At 43.0% G+C, this 26567-nt stretch overlaps 1 protein-coding gene across 1 annotated transcript in view; it reads right to left on the bottom strand.

The window, feature by feature from the left end:
- Nucleotides 1-541: 541 nt before the first annotated feature.
- The window catches only part of LOC141147140 (gap junction gamma-1 protein-like), a 43216-nt gene continuing 17190 nt past the window's right edge, over nucleotides 542-26567 (bottom strand). The window contains 3 exon segments of the mRNA XM_073634269.1: nucleotides 542-2995; nucleotides 5943-6320; nucleotides 6323-7106. Coding sequence (XP_073490370.1) covers nucleotides 2988-2995; nucleotides 5943-6320; nucleotides 6323-7088 — 1152 coding nt within the window. The 5' untranslated portion in view covers nucleotides 7089-7106 and the 3' untranslated portion in view covers nucleotides 542-2987.

The following is a 26567-nucleotide window of genomic DNA, read 5'->3' as shown; positions in this document are numbered from 1 at the left end:
TTAGCAGACTTGGGACCGAAATCTCAGTTTCCTGGAAAAAACAGTTTCATAATACTAAAAGGATTTAAGGACGGGGAATATGCACGGGTCATTGACATGGTCCCTTTGTTTTGTTTTAGTGTTAAGTATATTTAACTTGGATTTTCTTTGTTCTTGTATAAGGTTCCTTTCACACGATCGGCCCGCTCGGATCAGCCTGTCCGTTTTTCAGGCGGATCAAAGCGGATATGTGTTTGCCGGCACCTGCCTGCCATCCAATAAGATCCGCTCTAAAACAGACGGATGACGATACGTTCGCCGTCCATCCAGCGGATCAGATGAAAAAAAAAAAAAAACAGACAGGCTGCCAGTTTTCATCCGATCTTCCCATAGAAAACAGCGGGCCCCCCACTTGAACCAGCGGAGTCCGTCCAAAAAGGATCCGCCCCGTGTGAAAGGGGCCCAAGAGTGATTGAAGATGGTATTTGAAGAATTCTATTTCTGGAAGGTTTATAATTATACTGTATTGACATTTGATTGCAACAAAGATTGGATTATATGATTGTTGGGGAATTAAAAAAAAAAAAAAAAAAAAAAAAAAAAAATTAAAAAAGTCCCTAGTTTGAAAGATAAGATGGAATACTGAAGGTCTGCTCTGGAGCAGAGAGATTTGTATGGCATCATTGGAATGATTTAGAAAAAAAAAAAAAAATGCAGTAACTTGTTTGAAGGCTAATGGCTTCCTTATAAAAGAGACATGTGAATGGCCCCTTGAACTAATGCTTAGTACACATCACTAGTTTTTTTTTCCTTTCAACTCCAAAAAAAAAAAAAAAAAAAAAAAAGACTTCTGCCGATTTTTTTTTTCCTACCGATGCCTAGATCTTCTTGGGAGCCATTACAGTTGACCATTAGCGAAAAGTCATGCTGGTCTCCCCAATCTGACCAAGAAACCAGCATGCCCACTTTGAGATGCATACTGGGCATGTACAATACAGTATAAGGGCTCATTCAATCTGGCACCGAGATCCGTCCTCCCTGCTAAACTGCTTTTTGCTGCGTGTGCCTCCACCCTCGGAGCTGCCCGTAGGCAGTCCATAGAAGTGGATGCAGAGGCTGCACAGACACAGTGGCATGTAAAAAGTTTGACCTGCGGGTACACATACACTGTGCATTTAGATCCATGCACCTGTTCTCATTTCATATTTTTTTTGACATGCCACCGTGTCCGTGGAGCTTCTGCACCGTGTCCGTGGACTGCCAGCGGGCAGCTCCGAAGCAGATGCATACACAGCAAAAAAGCAGCAGTTCAGCATGGAGGATGGGTCCTCAGTGCCGGTCTGAATGAGTTGTAAGGCTCCATTCACACCAATGCGTTTTTTCATGCTTTTTTTGCAGAAACGCAGGACATTTTTAACATTAATGCATTTTTGGAAAGCACAGCAAAAAGCGCTGCAGAAACAACGTGCATAGATGTGAATCGAGCCTAAGACACCGGCTCTCGGGATAATATAAAAACACAAAACCACATATGGCAATAAAAAAAAGGGAAGGCTTACCCTTTGATCAGCCATATGACTATCCCATACCAATCCATTACAAGTGCAGCCGCCCTAAAATGATGCGTTTACCCTGCAGTGGTTAACCCACTTTATTTTGCCTAGCACAAATTGCTGCAAAGAAGAAAAAAAAACAAAAACAAAGAAACACAACACTTGTTCAACGCACATCAAGTAACATAATTTAAACAGCTGTAGTTGCCTTTAAGAAAGGCATTTAAACAGCTCTTCACCACTGTACAGAAAGGAAGACAAAACTCCCTTTTGCGTTCCTCCAGAAGACACTTTTGGTATTTGCAAAGGCTTTAGGAATGTGCAGCTTCAACCCTTTGCTGCCAGATGGACTAAACCTGTTAGCTGAAAAAGGGTTAAGAGAAATAACCAGTCACCCCCCCCCTTCAAAAAGCTGAAGTGGATCAGCTCAGCCCTTGGAATAGGAGAGTGGCACAGAAGGGCTGTACCACTCCGAGACTAGAGGTGTGTTGGAGGGGGAAGGAGAGGCAATGGAATGTTAAAGCTTTTTTCTTCACGAGGTTGGAAAAATTTTGGTTCTCCTCCACCCTACCCCCCCCACTAGAAAGTCTTTCACACCAACTTGGCCTGATGCATAGAACGCGTCAGCACAGCAGACACCATTTCTTGAACTTTTAACTAAACTAAAATTTAAAAAAAAATATATATACGCATATAAAAACAAATATGCAGAACAAACCAAACATGCCCAGCACAATTCCCTTTGTTGGCCTCCACGAAAAAAAAAAAAAAAAAAAAAAAAAAAAAAAAGGGGTCCTCCGCTGTGGCCAGGCCTTCTAGATTTAAACCGACGAGGCTCCATCTGTACCGATAACTTCCACACTGCTGCAGTTGTGGTTACATTAACATTATAAAAAAAATAAAAAATTCGAGGCAAAAAGCCATGTCCCTTTTTATGAAAAACATTGAAATGTTCCCGTACCACTATGTTCAAAACACATTTTAACCAAGGAAACATTCTTAAATTGAAAAAACAAGAGTAACAAAATAGAAAAAAAAAAAACAAATATTAAAAAGTTATAAAAAAACGTTAAGACAAAAAAAAGATAACGGAGCCAGCCAGCCATAGCCCTTGCTGCGGCTCCTGAAGCGGGTGGCTGGTAGTCCTTGTAAACCAGTAGCATTTACTTCTGCTGGGGGGGGGGGGGGGGGGGGGGTGCACCAAGTCACCAGCAGGGAGCGGGATCAACAGCAATATTTCAATAACTTTCCAGAAGACGATGCAGCTTTGGCAATCAGAAAACAGAGAGCTATTCATAAACCGCTCTCTCCCTAGACGTTCCCTTTTCTTCACCCTCCGCAGAGTTTCCTGGCCGGGGGAGGGGTCAGGACCCTCATGGTAATTCAATTCCAGTTGTCGTTCACGATTGGCAATGCTTCAAGTCCCCCCGTCTCCCCAACCCCATCCTCCGAATATCACAAACCTGTGAAATGAAAAAAAAAAGTGAAAAGCATTAGTAAAAAAGTACTACAAAAATCCATAAAGCTTTTAATGAAAGCAATATTAAAACTTGCAAAATCCAACTACATCTTGAGAAAATGGGATTTTTGACTTACTTTAAAATCCATTTCTCGGAGTTCATTGACAGACACAGCGTTCCATTACTCAGAACCATAGGGTTATATTGCCCCCTACGGGAGTAGGAAACTAGGCAGAAAAAAAAAGGAAGGTCTTTTTTCTGCCCAGTGTCCTACTCCTGTAAGGGGCGATATAACCCTATGGTTCTGAATAATGGAACGCTGTGTCTGTTAATGAACGAAAGAGAAACTAACGCCATTCCTAGGTCTATAAAATCTGACCTTAACTAACTTTCTGTACACTTCACCTCTTGCGGGGGGGGGATGGGGGGGGGGGGGGGGGGGATGGGGGGGGGGGGGGGGGGACACCTCACTTGCTTGATGCAGCCGGTGCTTGATGCGCTCTGAAGATCCAGCATACCGTGCCAGACCTTCAGAACTCTGTGCTGCAGCAGAGGGCTCCTGCATTCACGTGAGTGAAGTCATTGCTGCCCCAGCCACTCATACGGCCGGAGCCTGCGAACTCGGAAGGAAGACTGGGGGAAGATGGGAGCCCTGTCAACAGTGACAGCGCACCGCTGGAGGGCTTCGTTCTAAGGCAAGCATTTCATATTGTGCTAGTATGCGATGTATACTAGCACATTATGCCACTGCCTTGCAGGGGATTTTTTGCAATAGTATGCTGTGGTTTACTACAGTTTTAAGTATCCTAGGGAGTTCTGGAAATTCAGTTTCACGAGTAAGGAGATACTCACTCTTCTCATATGACAGCGCTGGCGATTGGTCCACACGAGGGCAGGTAGTGCATCCTCATTCCAGTGTAAGCTCCAACCAGAGCAGATTTAAAGTGCACCTGTTCTGCCTTACATGAACAAAGCTCTGGTTCACTCCTACTGTACCTCCTCTAACCCATTAGCCCCTGGAATAGGCTCTCCCTATAAAAGGCTATAAACGCGGCCTTAGGCTGGTGTGTGACAAATTAGTCAAAAAATCTCAAAACACTGGTAAAATTAAATCTTTATTTCATGACTTTTGTAGGAGGATCTACTACTTCAGTCTTGATTTTTGAAACTTTGGCCAGATCCCATCCTAAACAGCAAAACCCTACCTTCACACACAAAGGCTTGGGCAGAGACAAAACGGCTTCATCAGAATATATTTGTAGCTGAAGCGCCCTATCGCCCTTTCCTAAGGCTGGATGGCAAACAAAAGGGTCTCTTGTACCCCCCTACATAATGTTGCGCTTTATGGCAGTGCTACATTGTAGATGATTTAATGAGAAGTGATCAAACTCTGAAGCCTTGGCAGCGGTGTGCACTTTTAAGAATGTATGTAGGTTGCCTTTGCTAACCCCACTTCTGAAAATGCTAGTTCCCTGGCTCTCACGTCTCACCACTGAGCTGGAGCAAGCCTGGCCCAAACAAGAGTCAGAATACCTTACTTGTTCAGGATTAGCGACCAAAAAGGTCAAGGCATCAGCGAGACAACTTCCATGTTTCTCCCATAACAAATTTCCATGAAAGCAAGCCTGTGTCAGATTTACTGCTGTAAAATAGCCCCCTCCGGCTCCTTGCTTCACTGTAAGGATGGTGTTCTTGGGGTCATAGTAAGCATTTTTTTCTTCCCACAAACACAGCGAGTCAAGATATTGCCAAAGAGCTCAATTTTGGTCTCATCTGACCACAGCTTTCTCCCAATCCTCCTCCGAATCATTTAGCTGTTCATTGGCATGACTGCACATGCACTTTCTTGAGGGGGACACGCCATGTTTGGAGGAAGCAAGATGCTGGCTATGACCCCAAGAAAACCATTCCTACAGTCAAGCACCGAGGTGGAAACATTAGGCTTTGGGGCTGTTTCTTTGCTAAAAAGGTACAGACCAACCTTGCTGCATTACAGGGGCCAATGGACAAGACCATGCATTGTAAAATCTTGCATTAGAACCTTCTGCCTTCAGCCAGAACACTGAAGACGGCTCATGGATGGGTCTTCCAGCATGACAATGACCCAAAACATACTGCCAGGGCAACAAAGGAGTGGCTCAAGAAGCACATTAGGGTCATGGAGTGGCCTAGCCAGTTTCCAGACCTTAATCCTATAGAAAATTTATGGAGGGAGCTGAAACTTGAGTTGCCAAGACACCTTAAAGGATTTAGAGAAGATCTGTTAAGAGTGGACCAAAATCCCTCCTGAGATGTGGGCAAACCTGGTCACCAGCTACAAGAAATGTCTTACCTCTGTGCTTGCCAACAAGGGTTTCGTCACCAAGTACTAAGTCATGTTTAATTTCTAACATTTGTATCATTGTCCTTTTCTAGATTTTGTGCTGATATTCTCTCATTTAAAACACACCCATGATAAAAATTACAGACCCTTAATTTCTTTGTAAGTGGGCACATTTACAAAATCTGCAAGGGATCAAATAATACAAAAAAAAAAAAAAAATTCCCCACTGTAGTTGCCGGGACCCTCAACTGGGTTTTACTAATAGCCTCATTCACAAAATGTGAATGGGGTCTAACCACTCACTGTCCACAGAACGTATTACAATTTCCCTGAGTGGTTATAACAAGCCCTTTTGTCAAAGCAGCAGCTTACTTGTCTTCAGTGGTGGCTGCATTAGTTGTCCTGCATACACCCCCCCCCCCCCCCTTTTTTTTTTTTAATTTTTTTTTTTTTAACAGATTTCCAAGCGATTTTCTGTGAATTTCTGTGCACCTCCTACACTGGTAGTCAAAAATCAGAAAAGCAGGTTAGGGTGATAAATCTGAGTGTTGTCACCCTAGGACAGGAAGTGGGGTACTGGCAGGATCACCAGTCTAGTTGAGAACTTTAGACCTCATTTGCCCTTACCTGATTTTTCACAGACTCCTCCCCCCTTCTCCTGAGCAAAGTTGAGTCTGTTCTGCTCGGCCGCTATGCTGTTTGCTTCTGGACTGCTACTCCTTGACTGGTGGGCAGTGTTTGCCATGCTGTTCAACTGAAAGGCCAAGTCCAGTTGCTCTTGGGCCTGCTTGAGATGCTGACGCAGTTGGTCCAGCTCATGCAGTCCTGAATGGGCCACCGGCAACTCAAAGGCTTCAGACCCACCATTTTCTGGATACAGCTTGCCATTCGGGATCTTCCCTTTTTTCAGCGCAGAGTGATAGTTAGGTGGGGCGCTGGGGGTCTTTTTAGAACACCGAACCTCCTCCAAGTTCCGACTTTTCCGCCCCAGGGAATCGCGAATGCACCAATGCCCAGGTGAAAGAGCTCACAGAGGTTGAGAAAAAAGCACAGCCCACTGACGGCATACATGATGAAGAGGAAGATTGTCTTCTCAGTGGGACGAGACACAAAACAGTCCACGGTATGAGGACACGGGCTTCGTGTACATATGTAGGACGGGGCGACTTCAAAGCCATACAAAATATATTGTCCGAAGAGGAACCCGACTTCAAAAACTGAGCGGAAGAGCAGCTGCAGCACGTACACCTTCATCAGCCCGTCCTGTTTGATGCGTCTTCTTCCGTCGTGTTTTTTTCTGTCCTTATCCTCGGCCTCCTTCTCTGGAACCAGCTCTTCGCTGATCATCGGGTCTTCTTCATTGTCATCTTCTGCTTCTTCGTAATCCCGCCTGGCCCCGCGAAGAACCATTGGTGCCTTTTTCTTGCCGCTTTTCCCCTTTTCCAGTCGCCTCCTGTACTCGTCCGGCTGGCGAGCGATGCGGTGCATGGCGAAGCCCAAGTACATGATGGAGGGGGTTGTGATGAGGATGATTTGGAAGACCCAGAATCGGACATGTGACAAGGGCGCAAAAGCATCATAGCACACGTTCTCACAACCGGGCTGTTGCGTGTTGCACACAAACTTGCTCTGTTCATCATAATAGATAGACTCGCCGCCCACAGCTGTCAGTACGATTCGAAAAATTATCAGGACCGTGAGCCATACCTTCCCCACAAAGGTGGAGTGGTTGTTGATCTCTTCGAGAAGGCGGGTTAGAAAGCTCCAGCTCATTGTGAGCTATGTGTATATCTGAAACAAATACAAAAAAAAAATATATAAATAATTATATAAAAAAGTAATTAATGTATATAGCAATTAATCATCTAACCAGAGCACATTTAGGAGGAACTGGTTTAAGTGCTAAAATCCAACCCTGTAAAAGGTTTAAAAGGAAGCAGCAACCGACCACTATGATGAATTATTCAGCAGACAATCCACAAAACCGCAAATCTACCCCAATAAACACAAAATTACCATTAAACAGCACATAAAAATTAAATAGATTTTAAAGGATGATCTAGGTCTAGGGATGGATCTCTAGGTCTAGGGATGGATCTCTAGGTCTAGGGATGGATCTCTAGGTCTAGGGATGGATCTCTAGGTCTAGGGATGGATCTCTAGGTCTAGGGATGGATCTCTAGGTCTAGGGATGGATCTCTAGGTCTAGGGATGGATCTCTAGGTCTAGGGATGGATCTCTAGGTCTAGGGATGGATCTCTAGGTCTAGGGATGGATCTCTAGGTCTAGGGATGGATCTCTAGGTCTAGGGATGGATCTCTAGGTCTAGGGATGGATCTCTAGGTCTAGGGATGGATCTCTAGGTCTAGGGATGGATCTCTAGGTCTAGGGATGGATCTCTAGGTCTAGGGATGGATCTCTAGGTCTAGGGATGGATCTCTAGGTCTAGGGATGGATCTCTAGGTCTAGGGATGGATCTCTAGGTCTAGGGATGGATCTCTAGGTCTAGGGATGGATCTCTAGGTCTAGGGATGGATCTCTAGGTCTATTCACATCCTCTTCACACAGCAAGGAAGGACAATGTCTAAATATCTTTGCATTAATGTATTTTTTTTTTTAAACTACACAGGTCAACAAGGATTGATCCTATCATTTCACTGAGCCACCGAGAGCGCCTTCTAGTGGATAAACTACAATCTGACAAATCAGGCCTGGTGTTGATGAGCTTTAGTTCACCTTTCAATTATTTCAGGTCTTTATACCGGGTTGTCATACATGTCTATGGGACTGCAAACACTCAACGGCACCAAGGTCAACGGCACCAAATTTTTAAATCCTAAATGGATCTCAAAAACGGAACACACACACACACACACACACACACACACACACCTTTTCTGGCCATGCATACTTGTCCTAGGGTCAGCCATTGTTGTTACCACAAAAGCCAAGCAACCAGCATTTTCAAAAAGATCTACAATGGCAGGTCCAGTGACAATAATACACTGAGGTGTTATTGGTTGTTTTTGGCACCATTCCCTTTGGAGAAAAAGTTTGAGACCCTTCTATGGAATAACGCTAAGATAAGAGTTTCGATGAAGTTCAGCTGGTTCTTGTAAAAAGTTTGCAGGGTTAGCAGTTTCCTATGCACTGTAATAAGCAGTCTTAATTTTGGCAGCAAATTTCCATTTAGTTTTAGCCTTAGTCTTAGGACTAAAATGGCATTTTAGCTTTAGTCCAATTTTAGTCTTCTGCAATTGTTTTAGTCATTTTTTAGTCGACTAAATCTCCAGGGCATTTTAGTTATCTAAAATCTAATCGGTGTAGTTAAATTATAATGCATTATTTAAGCATTTCTCTACAATTTCCAAACTCATATACTGCTGGAGTGAAAAATCAAATATGCTATTTATGGTATTGGAGGTATGAACATGCACTACAGACCAGTGTTAATTTTGACGTCAAATTTCAATTCAGTTCTAGTCTTAGTCTTTTGACTAAAATGGCATTTTAGTATTAGTCCCATTTTAGTTGACTAAAATGCCATGCGAGTTTTAGTCGTATTTTAGTTGACAAAATTAACACTGTTAATAAAGAGGACGATTACAAGCTGTTTTCAAATACCAGCTTACATGAGAATGCCACAATAAAAAGGTGACTCAACTTTCTGGTAGAAAATTTAGAGCTCAGAGTCACTCTGGTTTTGCAGGTTTAGACTGACTTGCAAAAAGTAGAGTTTTGGATTAACAGATTATCAAATAACAGGGTAAAAAACTAGAAGAGATTCAGCATGGGTGTGGACATCAAAGAAGAGTCAGCTGTTGAGTCTCTGGGGTTAGGGCGCTTTAGAGAAGAAAGGTGGTTGTCGCCCTTCTTTTCTTCACCTTAAATGGGGATATCAAGTGCATTTTTGGTGTGCTTATGTGTGTTTTACCACATTTCAGAAAAAAAATAAAATTATATATATATATATATATATATATATATATATATATATATATATATATATATATATATATATATATATATATATATATATATATATATATATATATATATATATATATACACACACACACTATTTTTTTTTCTGGCACTGATGGCACAGGTGTGAACTATGCAATTACCGTATAACCTAGTATCCATGCGTTTCTGATGCAGAAAAAAAAAAATCTCATGTTTCAAAGCAGCTGTACAGAGGCACCATACAGTGTGCTTCACCAGCAGGTACAATCAGGTTACAGGATTTGACAAGGACACAGCAAAGGGAGGAAATGATGGGGACAGAAGATAAATAAGTGTGAACTACGTGTTGCAAAGAATGCAGACATATGTGGATGGTAAAAAGGCCGTATTTGCACATGTGGGAGTTTTGACACTTGCAGAGTGAGGAGGAGACTTTGGTTCACTTGGAACAAAAATAATCCTACCAACCAGATCCCCCCAGATCCTATTAACACATACACTTTAACAGATGGAGTCTAAATTTTCTTTCCCATAATGAGCAACAGATGCAGAAACGTTTTGCTGCTTTGTTAGAGGAAACCAGGGTGGAAGAAAAAAAAAAAAAAAAAAAAAGATTTTTGGGATTTTAACCACTTAAAGGACCGAGACGTTTTTCTGAGATTTGGTGTTTACAAGTTAACATTTTGCTAGAAAATTACTTAAGAAAAAAATAAAAAAAAATTATATAAAAAATGTTTGGGGGGAAAACCATTGAGACAAAAATGGCGGTTGTTGCAATACTTTGTCACACCGTATTTGCGCAGCGGTCTTACAAGCGCACTTTTTTTTTGTGAAAAATTCACTTTTTTTAATTGAAATAAATAAGATAACAGTAAAGTTACCGCAATTTTTTTTTTCTATTGTAAAGGATAATGTTACGCTGAGTACATTGATACCCAACATGTCACGCTTCAAAGTTGCGCCCACTCGTGGAATGGCGACAAACTTTTACCCTTAAAAAAAAGAAAAAAAAAAAAAAAAAAAAAAATCTACAAGTTACATGCTTTGAGTTACAGAGGAGATGGTCTAGGGCTAGAATTATTGCCCTCGCCTAACGATCGCGGCGATACCTCACATGTGTGGTTTTAACACCGTTTTCATATGCGGGCGCTGGTCATATGCGTTCACTTCTGCACACAAGCTTGGCAGGACGGGGCACATTAAGAGATTTTTTTTTTTTAATTTATCTTACCTTTTGATTTTTACACTTTTTTTTTTTTTTTTTAAAGAAAAGGGTCACTTTTATTCCTATTACAAGGAATGTAAACATCCCTTGTAATAGAGAAAAAAAAAAAAAAAAGCATGACTATTGACACATAAACTTAACAGAGGAGAAGTCTAATTTTCTTTCCCACAAAGAGCAACAGATGCAAAAACCTTTTGCCGCTTTGTTAGAAGGAAACAGCTGTCTAATGTCTCCTCTTTTGTAATTCACAGCCCTCTGAGATAGTTTGCTCCAGTAAACTTTTTTCGCACTCCACACCGAAGCATGAAAAGGGGAGGATGACCCCCTCCAGTTGTCAAGAGGCAGGTGACACGGCCTCCCAGCCTTTAAAATAGTCTGCTGCCTTGTGTGACACATCTGGACAAGAAGCAGTGTCAAACCACACAGGAAACCACTAATCCCACACCAAGGCAGGGAGCAGATGTAGGGATCGCCCAACACGATTGTGTAACTGCGCTCAGCGCAGAAGAAATAAAAAAAAAAAAAAAAACCCAAGACTAAAAAGAGCGTGATGTTAACCAACGATAGCTGTGAATCAATTTCCGCATGTTACTCAATTTCACCATGGAAATTATTAATGTTACTGTAATAAACCACACTAACAACTCATTATTTACAAGTAGAACGATGTCAAATCCTGTTGCACTGCCCCATTTCACAAGATCCCAGATTATAAGCTCTAACTAGCAGGGCACTCCGATTCCTCCGGTATTGAATTGTAAATGTACTGTAGGACCTGTAACTAACAATTATTTTAATAAATCGATAAGTTGGCAGATTTTTTTTCCCCCCGATTAATCTAAATAGTGTATAATTTATACATTTTTTTTTTCCCCCTGGAACTGACCGCACTGGTGTGAACTATACCATTGTAAACCATATAACCTACTAACCATGCGTTTCTAATGCAGGAAAAAAAAAAAAAATTTTAAAAATTTAAATCGAACACTGGACTGCATGTGGTGTGAACCAGTCCCAAGCTGTCGTTCACACTGAAGGTGGGTTTGAATCTGAGATTTCAAAAAGACATCGGTGTTGGTTCATGCACAGATGTCTATTGAAATCACCCCCAAAAAGTCGCCAAAAGTAGTGTAGGAACTATTTTTGGGAATCGGTGCGGGCGCCGCAAAGTCACTGTCAGACGGTGCCATTGCCGACAATAGGCTCAGATTTGACATGTCAAATTGCCCCAATGTTAACGGGGCCAAGGGCTGGTTCACGCCACAAAAATGCATTCCAGATCCATTCTGGATGTGTTGCCGCTGGTCTTCTCCAATGACAAAATCCCTTTGACAGGCCATTAGTGAGCATTACTAGAAAATAGTGTAAAAAAAATTACCAAGCCACACAATACCCACAAAAGCCAGTTAGAAGTAATCTTGTTGCTCCAACTTTTCTGAACCGGCAAGTATTCTTATTTGCTAGAAGCCACAACCCAATTAAATGCTGCATGTCATACAAAGAGTTATCCTTGCAACATCCATGGTCTTCAGCACCCTCTAAATCTTATAAGGTGCATCTCATCCAACAGTTTTTGGCACTGTCATGCGATCCCACCAGCCCTGATGTAATGAGCTAGCAATATGCATAAAAGAAACATCTTTTACAACATATTTGACTAATCTAAAGCCGGTGTTCTGACATATACTGTCCTCCTATCGGATAGTGTCCGCTCCGTACTGCACAGGCGCAGCGCTTGCGCAGTACGGAGCAGAAGGAGATGCCGAAAGTGTCCGAAGTTGATCAGCTGACCATCAGCTGTACACGGCGCTTCGGCACTTCTTAGCGATGGCAGTGTAAGAGGGCCCCTCGCGGGCTCGCTTCGCTCGCCACGTTTCGGGCACGGCCTCGCTGCGCTCGGCAACTATTTATTCTCACTCTATGTCCACTTGGATAGTAGGGAATGAACCTGGACATAGGGTGAGAATAAAAGCGCAGGCGCCGTGTACAGCTGATGATCAGCTGTTAAACTTCGGAGACTTTCGGCGTCTCGTTTGTCCTCTGTACTGAGCCTGCGCAGTACAGGGCGGATACTATATGATAGGGGACTGTATTTGACAAGACACCGGCATAAAGGGGTAGAATTTCAAGTCATTTTTTTTTTTTTTTTAAACGAAAAGGCTTAGGAAAATTTCTACAAAAATTCTCAGAAGATTCCTTTGTCGTTAGAATGATTTGCTTTTAACATTTGATTTTGGAATGAATGGACTTAACCAAACGAAAACTACATACTGTTAGAAGCAGGATGGAAAAACTAATTTTTGAATTTTCCTGTCACTGCAGTCAAATACGAACTTCGATTTGACCCACTAATGATTAGAAAAACGAACTTGTTTAACCTTTAAGAATTTTTGTTTGAAATGCTACCCCTATCTATGGCCAACGTAAAGTTTGGTTGTGGTCTTTGTCATGAGCAGAGGCTTCGTGAATAGTCGAATAGTGAATAGTCAAATGTTTTTGGCATTTTCTGTATTGTTCCTTAGCAAACCTACTGCATATCTAAGAATTTAAAAAAGTTATGATCCAAGCACTAGACCAGATCTCCAAATTACGGCCCTCCGGCTGTTGCGGAACTACACATCCCATGAGGCATTGTAGGACTCTGAAATTCAGACATGATGGGAATTGTAGTTCCTGAACAACTGGAGGGTCATAGTTTGGAGACCCCTGCACTAGACAATCATTCTTCCTTCTTGTATATTAAACAATGCCATGCACGTGTGGAATTTGCTTGTCTGCTGTATGAACAATAGAAAGATGGCTTGATCTCAAGTGGTGGGACAGAACGATGGACAAACACTTCATTTCCAAGACCGCCATAAACCATCTAGTCTATGTGGAGAAAAAAAAAAAAAAAAAAAAAAAAAAAAGCACCCCAGGTATTTGATGAAGGGTCTCAAAAGCCACACTTATACAAAATTACCACCAAGACAGAAAGCACTGAGAGTGGGCAAACCAGAACATGCACCTCATACTACTGGGAAAAAAAAAAAAAAAAAAAAAAATTCAATCATTAATAGTTTTCCCAAATTCCCCTTTAACACGATTTCCTATTTCAATCCCCACAAAATATTACCATCCCTTAAAACGATAAGCATAGCATGCCAGGATACAGGTACAGATGGGTGAGAAACTGTCCCAATAACCTACCAGCCCATCTGGTTTCTGGCATCTGCAGGGCACCTTTGGCACAAGACAGGTTAACGGCAGGTCATCCCACCCCGGTCAGACCTCAGCACACGGTTCCTTGTTCATCCCCAACATCCCATCACAGGTCCACTACAACGTCCAGACCTAGACCAGTTACTATATGAAATTACAGCAGCCAAATGCAACACTGATGACCATCTACAAGTCTACAGAATCCCCTGAGTAGCCTCTTCTCCGCTCATTAGCGGCTCAATGACCCCTTGACCTCCTATTGACGCCATCACCAATAATTACAGTTCACAACATATTCAAACACTTAACAGGACTTTAAAGAGACACAGTGCCCAAATTATAATATAATTAACTAGTTTATGTAAAACAGAAACTAGAATGAGTACATATGTAAAGGTTTCAGGAGAACACAGCGAATTTAAAAGAAAATCTGAACCTTTGCATTTGTGATTGTAAATATCTGGAATCAACTACTGTAATAATAATCCTGTGCAAATAAAGTGATTTTGCACGGTAATCAAATAATAATCTTGCCATTTTGGCCAAATTATAGGTCGTCAACTAAACTCTAGGGAAGGGAAAGGGGGGGGGGGGGGGGGCGCAAGGAAGAAGTCAACAAACAGCACTGAATAAAATTTACCGCCAACATCCAGTTAACATCAAGTCCACTAACCTCAACAGACCAACCTTCATTTTGGTGCCAAAAGTCCAATAGCGTACAGTTACAAAGCCAATTTAGAATTAAAAAAAAAAAAAAAATTTCCATCCGAAAAGGGAACCAAGATTTGAATAGAGAAGAAAAATGGTTAGAACCCTTGTTAGAGTTTTTATTGAGCTTGCATCACCATTGGTAGTGATCTCCCCTCAATTCCTATATGGTCAAAAACTAGATTTTTAGATATACCCTCAAAATTTTAAGGCTTTTGGCATGCCTAAAGATCACACAGAATATGATATGGGATGACAGGCTTACAAAATTCAGCTAAAGTTCTGCTTTATACCTAGTGCCTCTCCACCTTCCTATTCTCAATATACCTATCCTCGTCACAATACAGGGAGACATCATGGGAGCGTCAAGTGTGTCCCAAAGCCCACCACTTTGCAGAGTATTGGAATACCTAGGGTTTCTAAAATTCCACTGGAAGGACCAAGGTCATCCTTCATGGGAACTGTGTGGAAGCTTGGAGAAAGCCAACTGTATTTTCTAACCTTTACCACAGGTAGTTTAAAAACTTAATACAAAAACCTTTGGAGGGGGCAATGTAATAAGCAGACCTTGACTTTTAGAACTCATTCACACCAAGGCAGTCTGTTGATGGGCAGTTGATGCTCTTTAGTTCAACGCAATGATGTATATAGGCACAGTGCAAATGCCAGTCACACACCAGTGACATTTTGTTTTGCATGGTATGGTGGTTAAACATACTTTCAATGCAGTTTGAAACAGAAATATCTTCATACATTGGACTGACTAGAACTAGAGATGCACTGAAATGTCAGTGGCCGAAACATTATAGCCACAAATTGTGTTTTTGGCTTTTTTACTATAGGAGAAAAAAGGTGCGTGGGTTTTTCATAGGTCATGGGACTCAAAAGTTGCATCAAAAACATGGGTGCGTTATTGATGCGTTCTTGCTGCATTTTCAATGCGTGTATATATATATATATATATATATATATATATATATATATATATATATATATATATATATATACACATACATATACACACACACACATATACATACACACATATACGCAGCAAAACATAGCATGCAAATGCCGGTTTTAAGCTGTCAAAAAAAATTTGTTCAGGAGGAGGTTGCCTCAGCATCCCATGTACATTAAGCCTAAGTGCCAGTTCACACTAGACGCGGCACGACTTGCAGGTCGCCTCGCACACGACTGCCGGGGCGACTTGCAAGACGACTTCTGTATAGAAGTCTATGCAAGTCGCCCCCAAAGTAGTACAGGAACGTTTCTTCTAAGTCGGAGCGACTTGCGTCGCTCCGATTAGAACGGTTCCATTGTACAGAACGGGAGGCGACTTGTCAGGCGGCTAGGTCGCCTGACAAGTCGCCCCCGTGTGAACCGGCTCTAACACACCTAGAACAATTTACAGTGAGTAAATTTGTAGTTATGGGGAAGATTTCAATAAGAAAAAAGGAAAGCCCCATTAATATACTGCAAAGGCCAGCGGAGAAGGTATCTAGAGATCATGAAACAAGGGCAGTTATTCTTCAACCTAAGACAATGGGCAGAGTCATACAAATCCATCCTTTATTTCGCCATTGGCAGCTGTGATGCTCACAGCCCAACTATGGAGCCATTTATTCCAGCACGTGTACAGCTGTGTCGGGTCTGTTAGAGCCATCAATGCATGCAATGGAAACCATGACTTCTACGGAGCAGTCAACTAACCAACATCCGCGGCATGAAACTGATATTACCATAACACCCCAAATCCCAACTTGTTCTCCTTTATTTTAGGAAGGGCACAAAATGAATTCAAATGTTCCTCAAAAGAATTTTACAAGTCACGTGTGGAAATTAGATAAAAAAAAGGCAAAAAACAGCGGACGTTTAGGGTACATTCAGACCCTGGCATCCTGGTGAATTGCATTACTGTACATCACATTAAGGCAGCACGCTCAAATGAATGGGTGGCTGACAATTCCAAAAATCGACATGCAACATTTTTTGGCAAGGTGGTGTACCACAATCCACAGAAGTGTGCTATTACACGTGTTAGAGCTGCGCTGCCTTGGGGAGTTGGGATGCCATTCAAAAAGAAGGCCACCGCAACACGTTTATGCACGCAACAGGAGATGTAGTAACCCGTAGACACAGTCGCTGCTCTCAATTCTGACATCTGTGCAAATGCATTGCCTTATTGTACTCTACCCCAACAAGAGACAGCATGCATGGGCGCTCAGCCTATCGTGTTGTGGTAAAGCACAAAGGGGCCTCGTTCACCTGGGACAGACTATAGCGTACTCATGCAGAACCAGGTTTACCAGCACAGGGATGCACAGGTTTTCCCGTGCATTCCATACCACTGATGGCAACTGAGACACAGTAGCTGCACAGACACTGCTCCCGGTTTTGAAATACACGCAAATGCTCAGCCCCGAGTGCAGACAGTGTGCGCCTGGGGGGACGTGCACGGATTTCAAAATTAAGGAGCAGCGTCCGTGTCCATGCAGCTACTACGTCCCAACTGACAGTGCAACTGCCTGCATAAACACCTGTACATCCCCCTGCTGGTAAACATGGTCCTGCATGGGCGTTTGCTGTAGTACGCCCCATGTGAACGAGGCCTTCTTGTTCATTACCACAACACAGCAACAAAAGAACCAAGCGCAGTATCTATGGCAACTAGTCAGAATCCACCTTTCATTTATTTTTGGTAAATTCTGGCTGGTTGCCATGGGTGGCTGACCTTTGATATTGGCACTTTGCTTTGTACACCAGCGAAGCTCGCTACATTACTGGATAGGCAGACCACACAATTTTATCTTAGAATCCCAAGTAAAAGTGAAAACATATACAGAAAAGTTCCCCGCTGAGGTGAATTAAAAAAAAACGCCATGAAGAATGTTTATTCAAAATGTTCTTCAGCAATAACAAACATTTTAGTTGCCTCTGACAACCAAATGTTGTCTTTTAGGTTCATGTATAATCTTTCTAGTTGCCCTGGGTAACAAGCTCCATTCTTTGAGGCCCTCACTACTACTACTAGGCCCGAGTGACATCACCGGCCCCCCAAATACTGGCCAAGCCTGCAAGATGATTCTCGATCTACAATGTGAGGGCCCCTCTCAATGCACGTCAAGCCTCTTTAAAAATGCAGTTGTATAATGTGTGTGAAAGGTGACAGAAGACCCCGACAGGGATCAGTTTGCAGTAAACAGCCACAGGTTTTCCATACATCACACAGCGTTACGTGTTTACATCCCTCGGCGTGCCAGAACATGGCACCTAGCTGAACTGGTTAGAGAATGAACATGAGGTGTATTCCCATAAAAACTGCTCCCGTCACATTCTGTTAGACCCAAGAGCCATTATTGTACAGGCCCCGCCACTCCAATGTGTCACCAAAGCCAGCAACGAAGCAGGTGAGAAAGCAGCCAGGTGTGTACCAGTTCTGCGATTACAGAACAAGCTCATTTTTTATAAGTTTGACAGGTCTCCATAAATTTGGTATTACCAGATGAAGGACAGACACTAGGGGCCATGTCACAAAACTGATAATATTGTGCAATCACTAACCCCTCCCCAAGAAAAATCAATAATGGCACGATGTATCCCATAAAAAAAAAAAAAAAAAAAAAAAAAGCCACATTTAATTAAATAAAATTTTATTTTTTAAAACTGTCAGTTTTGTTTTTTGGCCAAGTGCATCCTGAATTTTGTTGACACTGGGCATACAAAATTGTTCACCAGCACAGGGCTACATCCCCATGCAGGCAAATTCTCTTGATATCTACTGGAGAACACTCATAACCTGCTCATAACCGATGTTTCCCAATGTGACATCCATGTGGCACAGGTCCCCAAATACAGACAGTGTGAATTCAGGAACACGCACCCAAAAGGTCATATTAGAACACCGTGGCCCAACAGACATCAATGTGACTGCCTGCACAGGAATGCACGAACACCTCTGCGAGTAAAACACAGCCTTGCGTGAGCGTACGGTATTGTATACAAAGCGTGCACAAGGCCTAACTGCCAATGAGAAAAAAAAAAAAAAAAAAAAAAAAAAAAAAAGGTATTTAGCAGTTTACATTTTTTAAAATAATTCCATGTTCTGTGTACTGTGGGAGATCAGATTGCAGGGTCCTGGGTTTAGTAACACTTTAATGCAAGTCCCTAAATTTAACTTGCATTTGGCTCTTGCTGTCCCTGTACATCAGAGCTCAAACTGGGAACAGGTTAAGCTGCACATAGAGCCAATCAGTTGAGCTATGGCTAACAAGGAACATGGAGGGGGGGGGGGGAGACAGAGACAGAGACAGAGACAAGGAACATGCTGATAGGGGAGGAGAGAAAGAAATCTACTAGCGTATGGCCAGCTGGACCACTGGCCAAAACACAAAAACACTAATTGGGTATGGCCAGCTATAGTCCACTTCCCCAGCATAGCCTGTTGTAACTTAAAGCGGAGTTCCACCCAAAAATGGAACTTCCACTTTAAGGGAGGTGACCCCCCTGACATGCCACATTTGGCATTTCATTTTTTTTTGGGGGGGGGGGGGGGTTAGAGTGTTTCAGGCCCCACTTCCTCCGGGGCACCGCAGAGCCAGAAGCAAGTTCACCTCTCTCCCAACCCTCTCGGCAATTATCTGGGACACGTCACAGGTCCCAGATGATTGCCCACAGTGACAATGCCGGCACCGCAGAGAGGAGGGGGGAGACTAGTGGGGCTTCGTTCCCCCCGCATTGCTGGACCCTGGGACAGGTAAGTGTCTGATTATTAAAAGTCAGCAGCTGCAGTATTTGTAGCTGCTGACTTAAATTTTTTTTTTTTTTTTGAAACCCCGCTTTAAGGTCTTAACAGGCAGCTGCATGTTCAGCACAATGTCAATTCTGTTTATGTAACTTTTTACGTTCACATTAACTTTTCTGGCAATTCCATATAACTTACCATTTTCAACCTACCGTCCAATTGGGGCTCGTGCATGCAGCCAAAAAAAGTACAGAGCCTGCGTAATCTCTGTTCTGGAGCCTGCAGCTACTGCACACAGCTGCCCACTGAGTTGATTTAGAAGATGTGTCTAGACATAGTTATGTGCCAGGGGTTGTATATGCACAGATGTATGCTCCAAACTCACATTTTCTGTGTTTTGAGAATGTCGTGTAAAACATGCTTTGCGCAACCCCTAGTGCAAAACGGCTTGCATCTGCTAGTTCATCTCAGTGGGCTTCTGTATGCAGCAGCTGCGGGTCTTGGGAAGGCAATTGGGTAGAGACTGCAGAACCGGACCCGAAACGCTTATGGACAGTTGAAGACCTCCTAAAAAGGATTGAATAAAGCTATCACATGGGAATAAATGCAGAGCATACATCTGTGCGCATGCTTTATGCAACCCGAGATACCTAACAGTGTACAGCCACATCCAAAAATTCATCCAATAGATGGCTGTATGTAGCAACGACAGGTCTGTTTGTCCTATGAGGCTGCAGGACCCGTGACCCTCTGTCTGGACAGTGCCAATTAGCCCTGTGCTGATCACATGCACTCTCCAGTAATACACAATCTGAGCATGTGCAGAGTGTCCCCAAAGCTCTGTTTCATTAGCAGATAGACTGGGGACTGTGGAAGAAGGGGAGGATCAGAAAAGACAGGATCAAACAGCCGTTTTACACAAAGCAGAGGAATAACCCCTTAGGTTCCACAGTGAGTGTAACAAGCATGCTTTACTGCATATACAGACTGATTTTACTGTTGTGGGTTTAGTAACGCTTTAATGAATATAGAGCTTTTAGATCTGCTGGAGATGCATTTTAATGCTTCAGAGTGTAATTGGCTACCATGGACCGGCCATCTAAGGCATTGAACAGATCACTTCTTTTCTCAGCCACACTATTTCCTTTACAAGTCTGCAAATGAAATTCGAACAAGTTACCAATTAAAAAGCCTGGAACACCAATATGGTCATGATGGCTTTGAAGTCATGACTATGTGAAATTCAATTGAAGAGCACTAATGAGCATTTTACAACCAGATTTAAAGCCCTTTGTCTACAGACCGGACACTGAGTGAGAGAACGCTGGGGAGAAGTTCAACATTTACTGGTCCTGGGGCGCCTAATTAAATGACAAGTCTGGGGGATCACAAAGGTTTGATGGCACTGCAACACAAAGGATTTTGGGAAGTCAAACAACAAAGACCAAGAGAGTCTGCACAAACGTGTCACGTAAAACTTCACACCCTGGCGGGGGTTAAAGGGCAATTACAATTTGAAAGTATGAACTAAAAGGCATAACTTTTAGTTTTGGAAAGAGTAGAGATTAGATCACCCGTCAGTTTTTTTTTATTGCTGTCTGTGTCCCGGTTAGGGAGATTCACCTTCTTTGTCGTGGTGACATCTCCGAGAGTGAAAGTCAAAGAAATGTCCAAATTTTGGGTTGTCACGACAAAAAGGGCCTAGAGGAGAGAACTTCCAATGGAGGAAATTTCTGGTGACAACCAGGGATTGCCTCTCATTTCCAGTTTTTGGCTATGGGACAGGAAGGGAAATCTCAATGACAGGACATAAGAAGTTTGCCTTATAGTTCTACTTTAAAAGTTGAGGGACCCATCGCTTTTATAGGTCATATACCCCTGTTCTGTTCAGCTTAGTGTGGTCTATAGTCTTCTGTAACTTAAAAAGAGGAGCTTCAGTCAAAAAAATAAAAAAACTCAAGTCAGCAGCTACAAAATACACTAGCTGGTGACTTAATATAAGGACACTTACCTGTCCAGGGATACTGCAATGTAGGCACCCGACCCGATTTGTCAATCGGCTTTGGGTGCAGGCGCCAGCATTGTAAGTAAGGGAAACGGCAGTGAAGCCTTCAGGCTTCACACCTTGTTTCCTACTGTGAGTCGCGCTTTCTAAATGGTCCTGCCGTCTTCTGGGACCCGTGTGTCCCAGAAGGCAGCGGGGGAAACAAGGAGGGGCCCAAAATGTTGTACATTGCTTATCGTACCAGGAAGTGGGTACACCTCAAAACTAGGTACCCCCCCCCCCCCCAAAAAAAAAGTGGCATATGTGGCAGTGGGGGTAGGGGTGGGGTTGCACGGTTGCAAACGAGCAGAGGTTTCCCTTTTGGGTGGAGCTACCCTTTAAAGTGGAACTAAAGTCTCCACTCTCACTTGTCCAACAGTCCTAAACTGGCATCTTCTTTCGATAGTCTTCGGGACTTATTGGTCAGCGGGCCATGTCATCACTCCTGCATATGCTCAGGCAGTGCCAGAGGAAATGGCAAGTAGGGGCATTTTTCTGCAGAAGAGACAGTCTATTGGGGGGGGGGATTTACTAAAATTGGTGCACACAGAATCTGATGCAGCTGTGCATAGTAACCAATCAGCTTCTAACTTCGCTTTGAAAATAAGGCCTCATGCACACTGGACGTTAAAACAACGTAAAAAAAAAAAAAAAAAGCCAGTAGCTTTGCAGTGAGTTTTTAAAAGTTTTCAAAGTTTTTTCAATAGCGTTTTTCCGCATCTGAAGCCAAAGACAGCTGCTGTAAAAACGTTCAAAAAATGTCCAGTGTGCATGAGGTCTAAAACCTAGAAGCCGATTGGCTACCATGCACAGCTATACCAGTCTCTGTGTGCACCAGTTTTATTAAATATCCCCCTAGGTCTCTTTTGCAGAAAAAGCCTGCCTGCTCGCAGGTTTATACAACAGAACTTCAGTCCTGCCCTAGTCCCAGTTCCCACGCTACCTTTTTAAGGATGTAGGCGATAAGGAGCATGCGTGAAACAAAGCTCACAACGTCATGCGTTTCATTGTACGCATGCGCCATACAACAGCACCAGGATCTATTAAGAGAAAAAGAAACCCTCGAGTTATTGGAGAAAAGCTTTTATTCCTCCTGCCAATTCAAGCAATTATTTACGGCACATGCGAAAAATGAAGCACATGACATCATGCACTTCATTTCACTCATGCACAGTATAACAATACTGTGAGATCATACAGTTTAGGTATGGGATTCCCCTGAAGGCAACGATGTTGCCTTTCTAGGGTGCATCTGGGCAGCATCACCACCATCTTCAAGGGAACAAGGAAGTAGAGAGAGAAAAAGGAATAAGTTAAAGCAAAAAAAAAAAAAAAAAAAAAAACCCACACCCCACCACAAATTATTATTTATTTTTTTTATAAAGAAATTTGTGGTGGGGTGTGGTTTTTTTTTTTTTTTTTTTTTTTTTTAAAGTTAGGCGATACCACATGAGCATGCAGATATGCACATAGCAAATTCAGGAAGGGGGGGGTGGTGTTCTACTGTATACTGCTTGTATAAAAAGAAAAGAAAAAAAAAGAAAGGATTTCTAGGGACACTCAGGGTGCACACTATCAGATCCCCAGAGAACAAAAAATCCTGCAAGAACCCATAAGGTAACTGGTTCCCTCTAGAAGTAGAAGCCCTCCTCTTATTGATCAGAGCCGCTCACCAATTCCTGTGCCTGTATGCCAGCGGGTCAACCGGCCACCTTCAGGCAAGGGCCAGGAACATTTACCTGTTCTACTACCTTCACCACCAAGATATCAGTCGGGTCTTTTTAAAGTTGTCCACAGACAAGACTAGCAACCAGATTGAGCAAGGATCACCTGATGCCTACAGACACCTTAAATTAGAACACCAGCATTCCTATCACTGCAAATAGCTCACCTGGGCCAAGCTGGCCATTACACCGATTACCCTGCAAGAAAATAGAAATGTAAACAGAGCAAATGGAAGATTTACATTTAAATACCAAATGGCCGCAATTAGCGTGACAATGACAAGCCTGACCAATAGTCATGGTAAGTGATGTATGCCCACCCCCCAGGTATTACACCTCCATCAGTACAAATACCTGCTGACCACCTGTGAACGGCACGCCACCAACTCGTTAACATGTAAATCTCACCTTCTGGAAAGCATTGTTTTGTTTCCAGGAAGATTATCCAACCCTGCTATATCCATATGAAAGCCAAAGTCAACCAGACCCCCCAGCCCCCCACCCCCAGGTATTTACATGAAATACAGGAACCACCCCCCCCCCCCCCTCAGGACATGTGCCAACCAGCAGCCATCAAACAGAAGCTGCACTTCATGTCCTTTACTGCAATCACATGAGTCGCTTATCTCCCAAGCAGCCGATAAGGAGCCAGGAGGGGGTCATCCACTCTGAAGGACTTTCCTGTATTTGCTTTTCCGAATGGTTGTCCAAGTGTACAAAATTTAAAGTGGAACTATAGCTTTTTTTTGTGAACAGGAAGTTTTTTCCTTGCAGAAGAGATGTACAGCCATGGCCAAGTTTTAAGAATGACAAATATTAATTTTCACAAAATCTGCGGCTTCAGCGTTTAGATTTTTGTCAGATGTTACTATGGTATACTGAAGATTAATTACAAGCATTTCGTAAGTGTCAAAGGCTTTTATTGACAATTACATAAAGTTTATGCAGAGAGTCAATATTTGCAGTGTTGACCCTTCTTTTTCCAAGACCTCTGCAATTCGCCCTGGAATGCTGTCAATCAACTTCTGGGCCACATCCTGACTAATGGCAGCCCATTCTTGCATAATCAATGCTTGGAGTTTGTCAGAATTTGTGGGGTTTTTGTTCACCCACCTCTTGAGGATTGACCAATGGGATTAAGGTCTGGGGAGTTTCCTGGCCATGGACCCAAAACTTTCAATAATTTTGTTCCCCAAGCCACGTAGTTATCACTTTTACCTTATGGCAAGGTGCTCCATCATGCTGGAAAAGGCATTGTTTCTCAAACTGTTCTTGGATGGCTGGGAAAAGTTGCTCTCCAAGGTTGTTTTTGTACCATTCTTTATTCATGGCTGTGTTCTTAGGCAAAATTGTGATTGAGCCCACTCCCTTGGATGAGAAGCAACCCCACACATGAATGGTCTCAGGATGCTTTACTGTTGGCACGACACAGAACTGATGGTAGCGCTCAACTTTTCTTCTCCGGACAAGGTTTTTCTCCGGATACCCCAAACAATTGGAAAAGGGGTTCATCAGAGAAAAGGACTTTACCCCAGTCCTCAGCAGTCCAATCCCTGTACCTTTTGCAGAATATCAGTCTGTCGGATGTGGAGAGAAGTGGCTTCTTTGCTGCCCTTCTTGACACCAGGCCATCCTCCAAAAGTCTTCTCCTCACTGGCCATGCAGATGCACTCACACCTGCCTGCTGCCATTCCTGAGCAAGCTCTGCACTGGTGGTGCCCCGATCCCTCAGCTGAATCAACTGTAGGAGACGGTCCTGGCGCTTGCTGGACTTTCTTGGGCACCCTGAAGCCTTCTTCACAAATGCAGTGGAAATGTTTTTTATGGGATCAAGCTCATTTTCACGGCAAAGAGGGACTTTGCCATTAATCTGATCACTCTTCATAACATTCTGGAGTATATGCAATGTGCCATCATAAAAACTGAGGCAGCAGACTTTGTGAAAATATTTCTGTCAGTCTCAAAACTTTTGGCCTTGGCTGTACTATAGGCTTAATTCACAAAGCTACAACACCAGGATAAGGATTCTTTATTTAAATTTATTTAAAAAGAGTGAGTTATTTTCAGAAGAGTCCATGAGATGTGAAATCTGTTACAGTGGAACTAAACCCATCAATTTAACGGTTTGAAAAAACAAGTATGTTGGGAATGCCAACTGTCACACAGGCTTGTGCCCTTAGCCAAACTGTCAAACAGCTAGAGTCATAACTGATAACATGTGGCAGTTGCAGATCAGCGGCTAAGATGGCAGCTTCCTTGGCTGAAAAGAATAGGAGGGTTTAGTTCCACTTTAAAGTTTTATGAATGCTCTGTTTGGCAATAAAGTTCTAGCCTACACGTTCACAATCTTTTTTTTTGTTGTACACCGAGCTGCACATGTTCCAGGACAAAGGAACACTGGCGTGCGTGCGTGGGAAATTATACCATCACAGGCGACCAATCAAAACAGCCATAGATGGGTTTTGGATAGAGAGAGAATAGAATTAGAACATCTGTCCAGTTTGTCTTGCCATCCCCGATTAGTAGCCTGACCCTCTGCATTGGTCCTGGTGACCACTGTCTAACCCCCTCGTGCCCAACCTGCGACCCTTCGGTATATGGCAGTGATGGTGAACCTTGGCACCCCAGATGTTTTGGAACTACATTTCTCATGATGCTCACGTACTCTGTAGTGTAGTTGAGCATCAAAGGAAATGTAGTTCCAAAACATCTGGGGTGCCAAGGTCCACCATCACTGGTATATGGCATGTGACCCTTGCACCTCCGCAGTGTGTAGTGGGAACATTGATCCTACTAGCCTCATGCAACATGTTCCCAGCTTCAGATTACCTTCTGCAGCATATCCCCACCAACAATGTAGCATATACACACTCTATGACCCTCATTTCCTCTATTAGGTCTGCAGGTTCAGAAAGTTCTCTCCAGCATTACAAATACTGAACATTACGTGTGGCCCTTTAGTGATGTCAGGGGCCACATTTGCCGCCCCCCTCCCTATAGCTCAAAAGTTGACAACCACTTTTCTTCTAGACCAAAAATGAAGTTAGGTCTAACATACTTTGCCCATGGTTTTGTTTGATGGCTTCACGCTGTTCTGAAGTGGTGCATTAACTTGTATATTAAAAAAAACATGCACCCTAAGGCAATGTAGCGCCATGGAGCACACCACGATTGTCTGCGTACCTTTTCGGCCAATTGGTAGGATCTGCAAGATGCCAAGAATGGGTCTGGAGCCAAGATGGCATAACCGTGTGCATGAGGCTTGCCACAGGCAATCAGTATTGGAGATAAAGGCAGAGGACGCAGCATTGACATCATCTGGAGCCGCCACTGGTGGAGGACTGGAGAGATGGACGTAGTTGTGCACCATAACCTGCAGAAATGATGTGCAAAAGCTCAACACCACCAATGAAGCTCCTACTTTAGCCACCACAGGTTCTCATTATGTCTTTAACCTTTCTCCCTTCAATCTCAGAATTATTTCTTAAATCAAGGGAGGTGAACTAAACTTTTCCGACCCGTTCACAGATCAGGACCAACCTTTTTTTCAAACACTCTGCAAAAGTTGAGAAAACCAGCGTACGGCCCCATAGGAAGCCTCCTTCCCCGGCTGTCCTCAGATCACTCCTCGGAGGGGTGC

The sequence above is a fragment of the Aquarana catesbeiana genome, linkage group LG06, assembly GCF_042186555.1.
Source record: "Aquarana catesbeiana isolate 2022-GZ linkage group LG06, ASM4218655v1, whole genome shotgun sequence".
Classification (NCBI taxonomy): Eukaryota; Metazoa; Chordata; class Amphibia; order Anura; family Ranidae; genus Aquarana; species Aquarana catesbeiana.
Note: the sequence above shows the minus strand (reverse complement) of the source record. Positions and strands in the feature narration are given on the sequence as shown.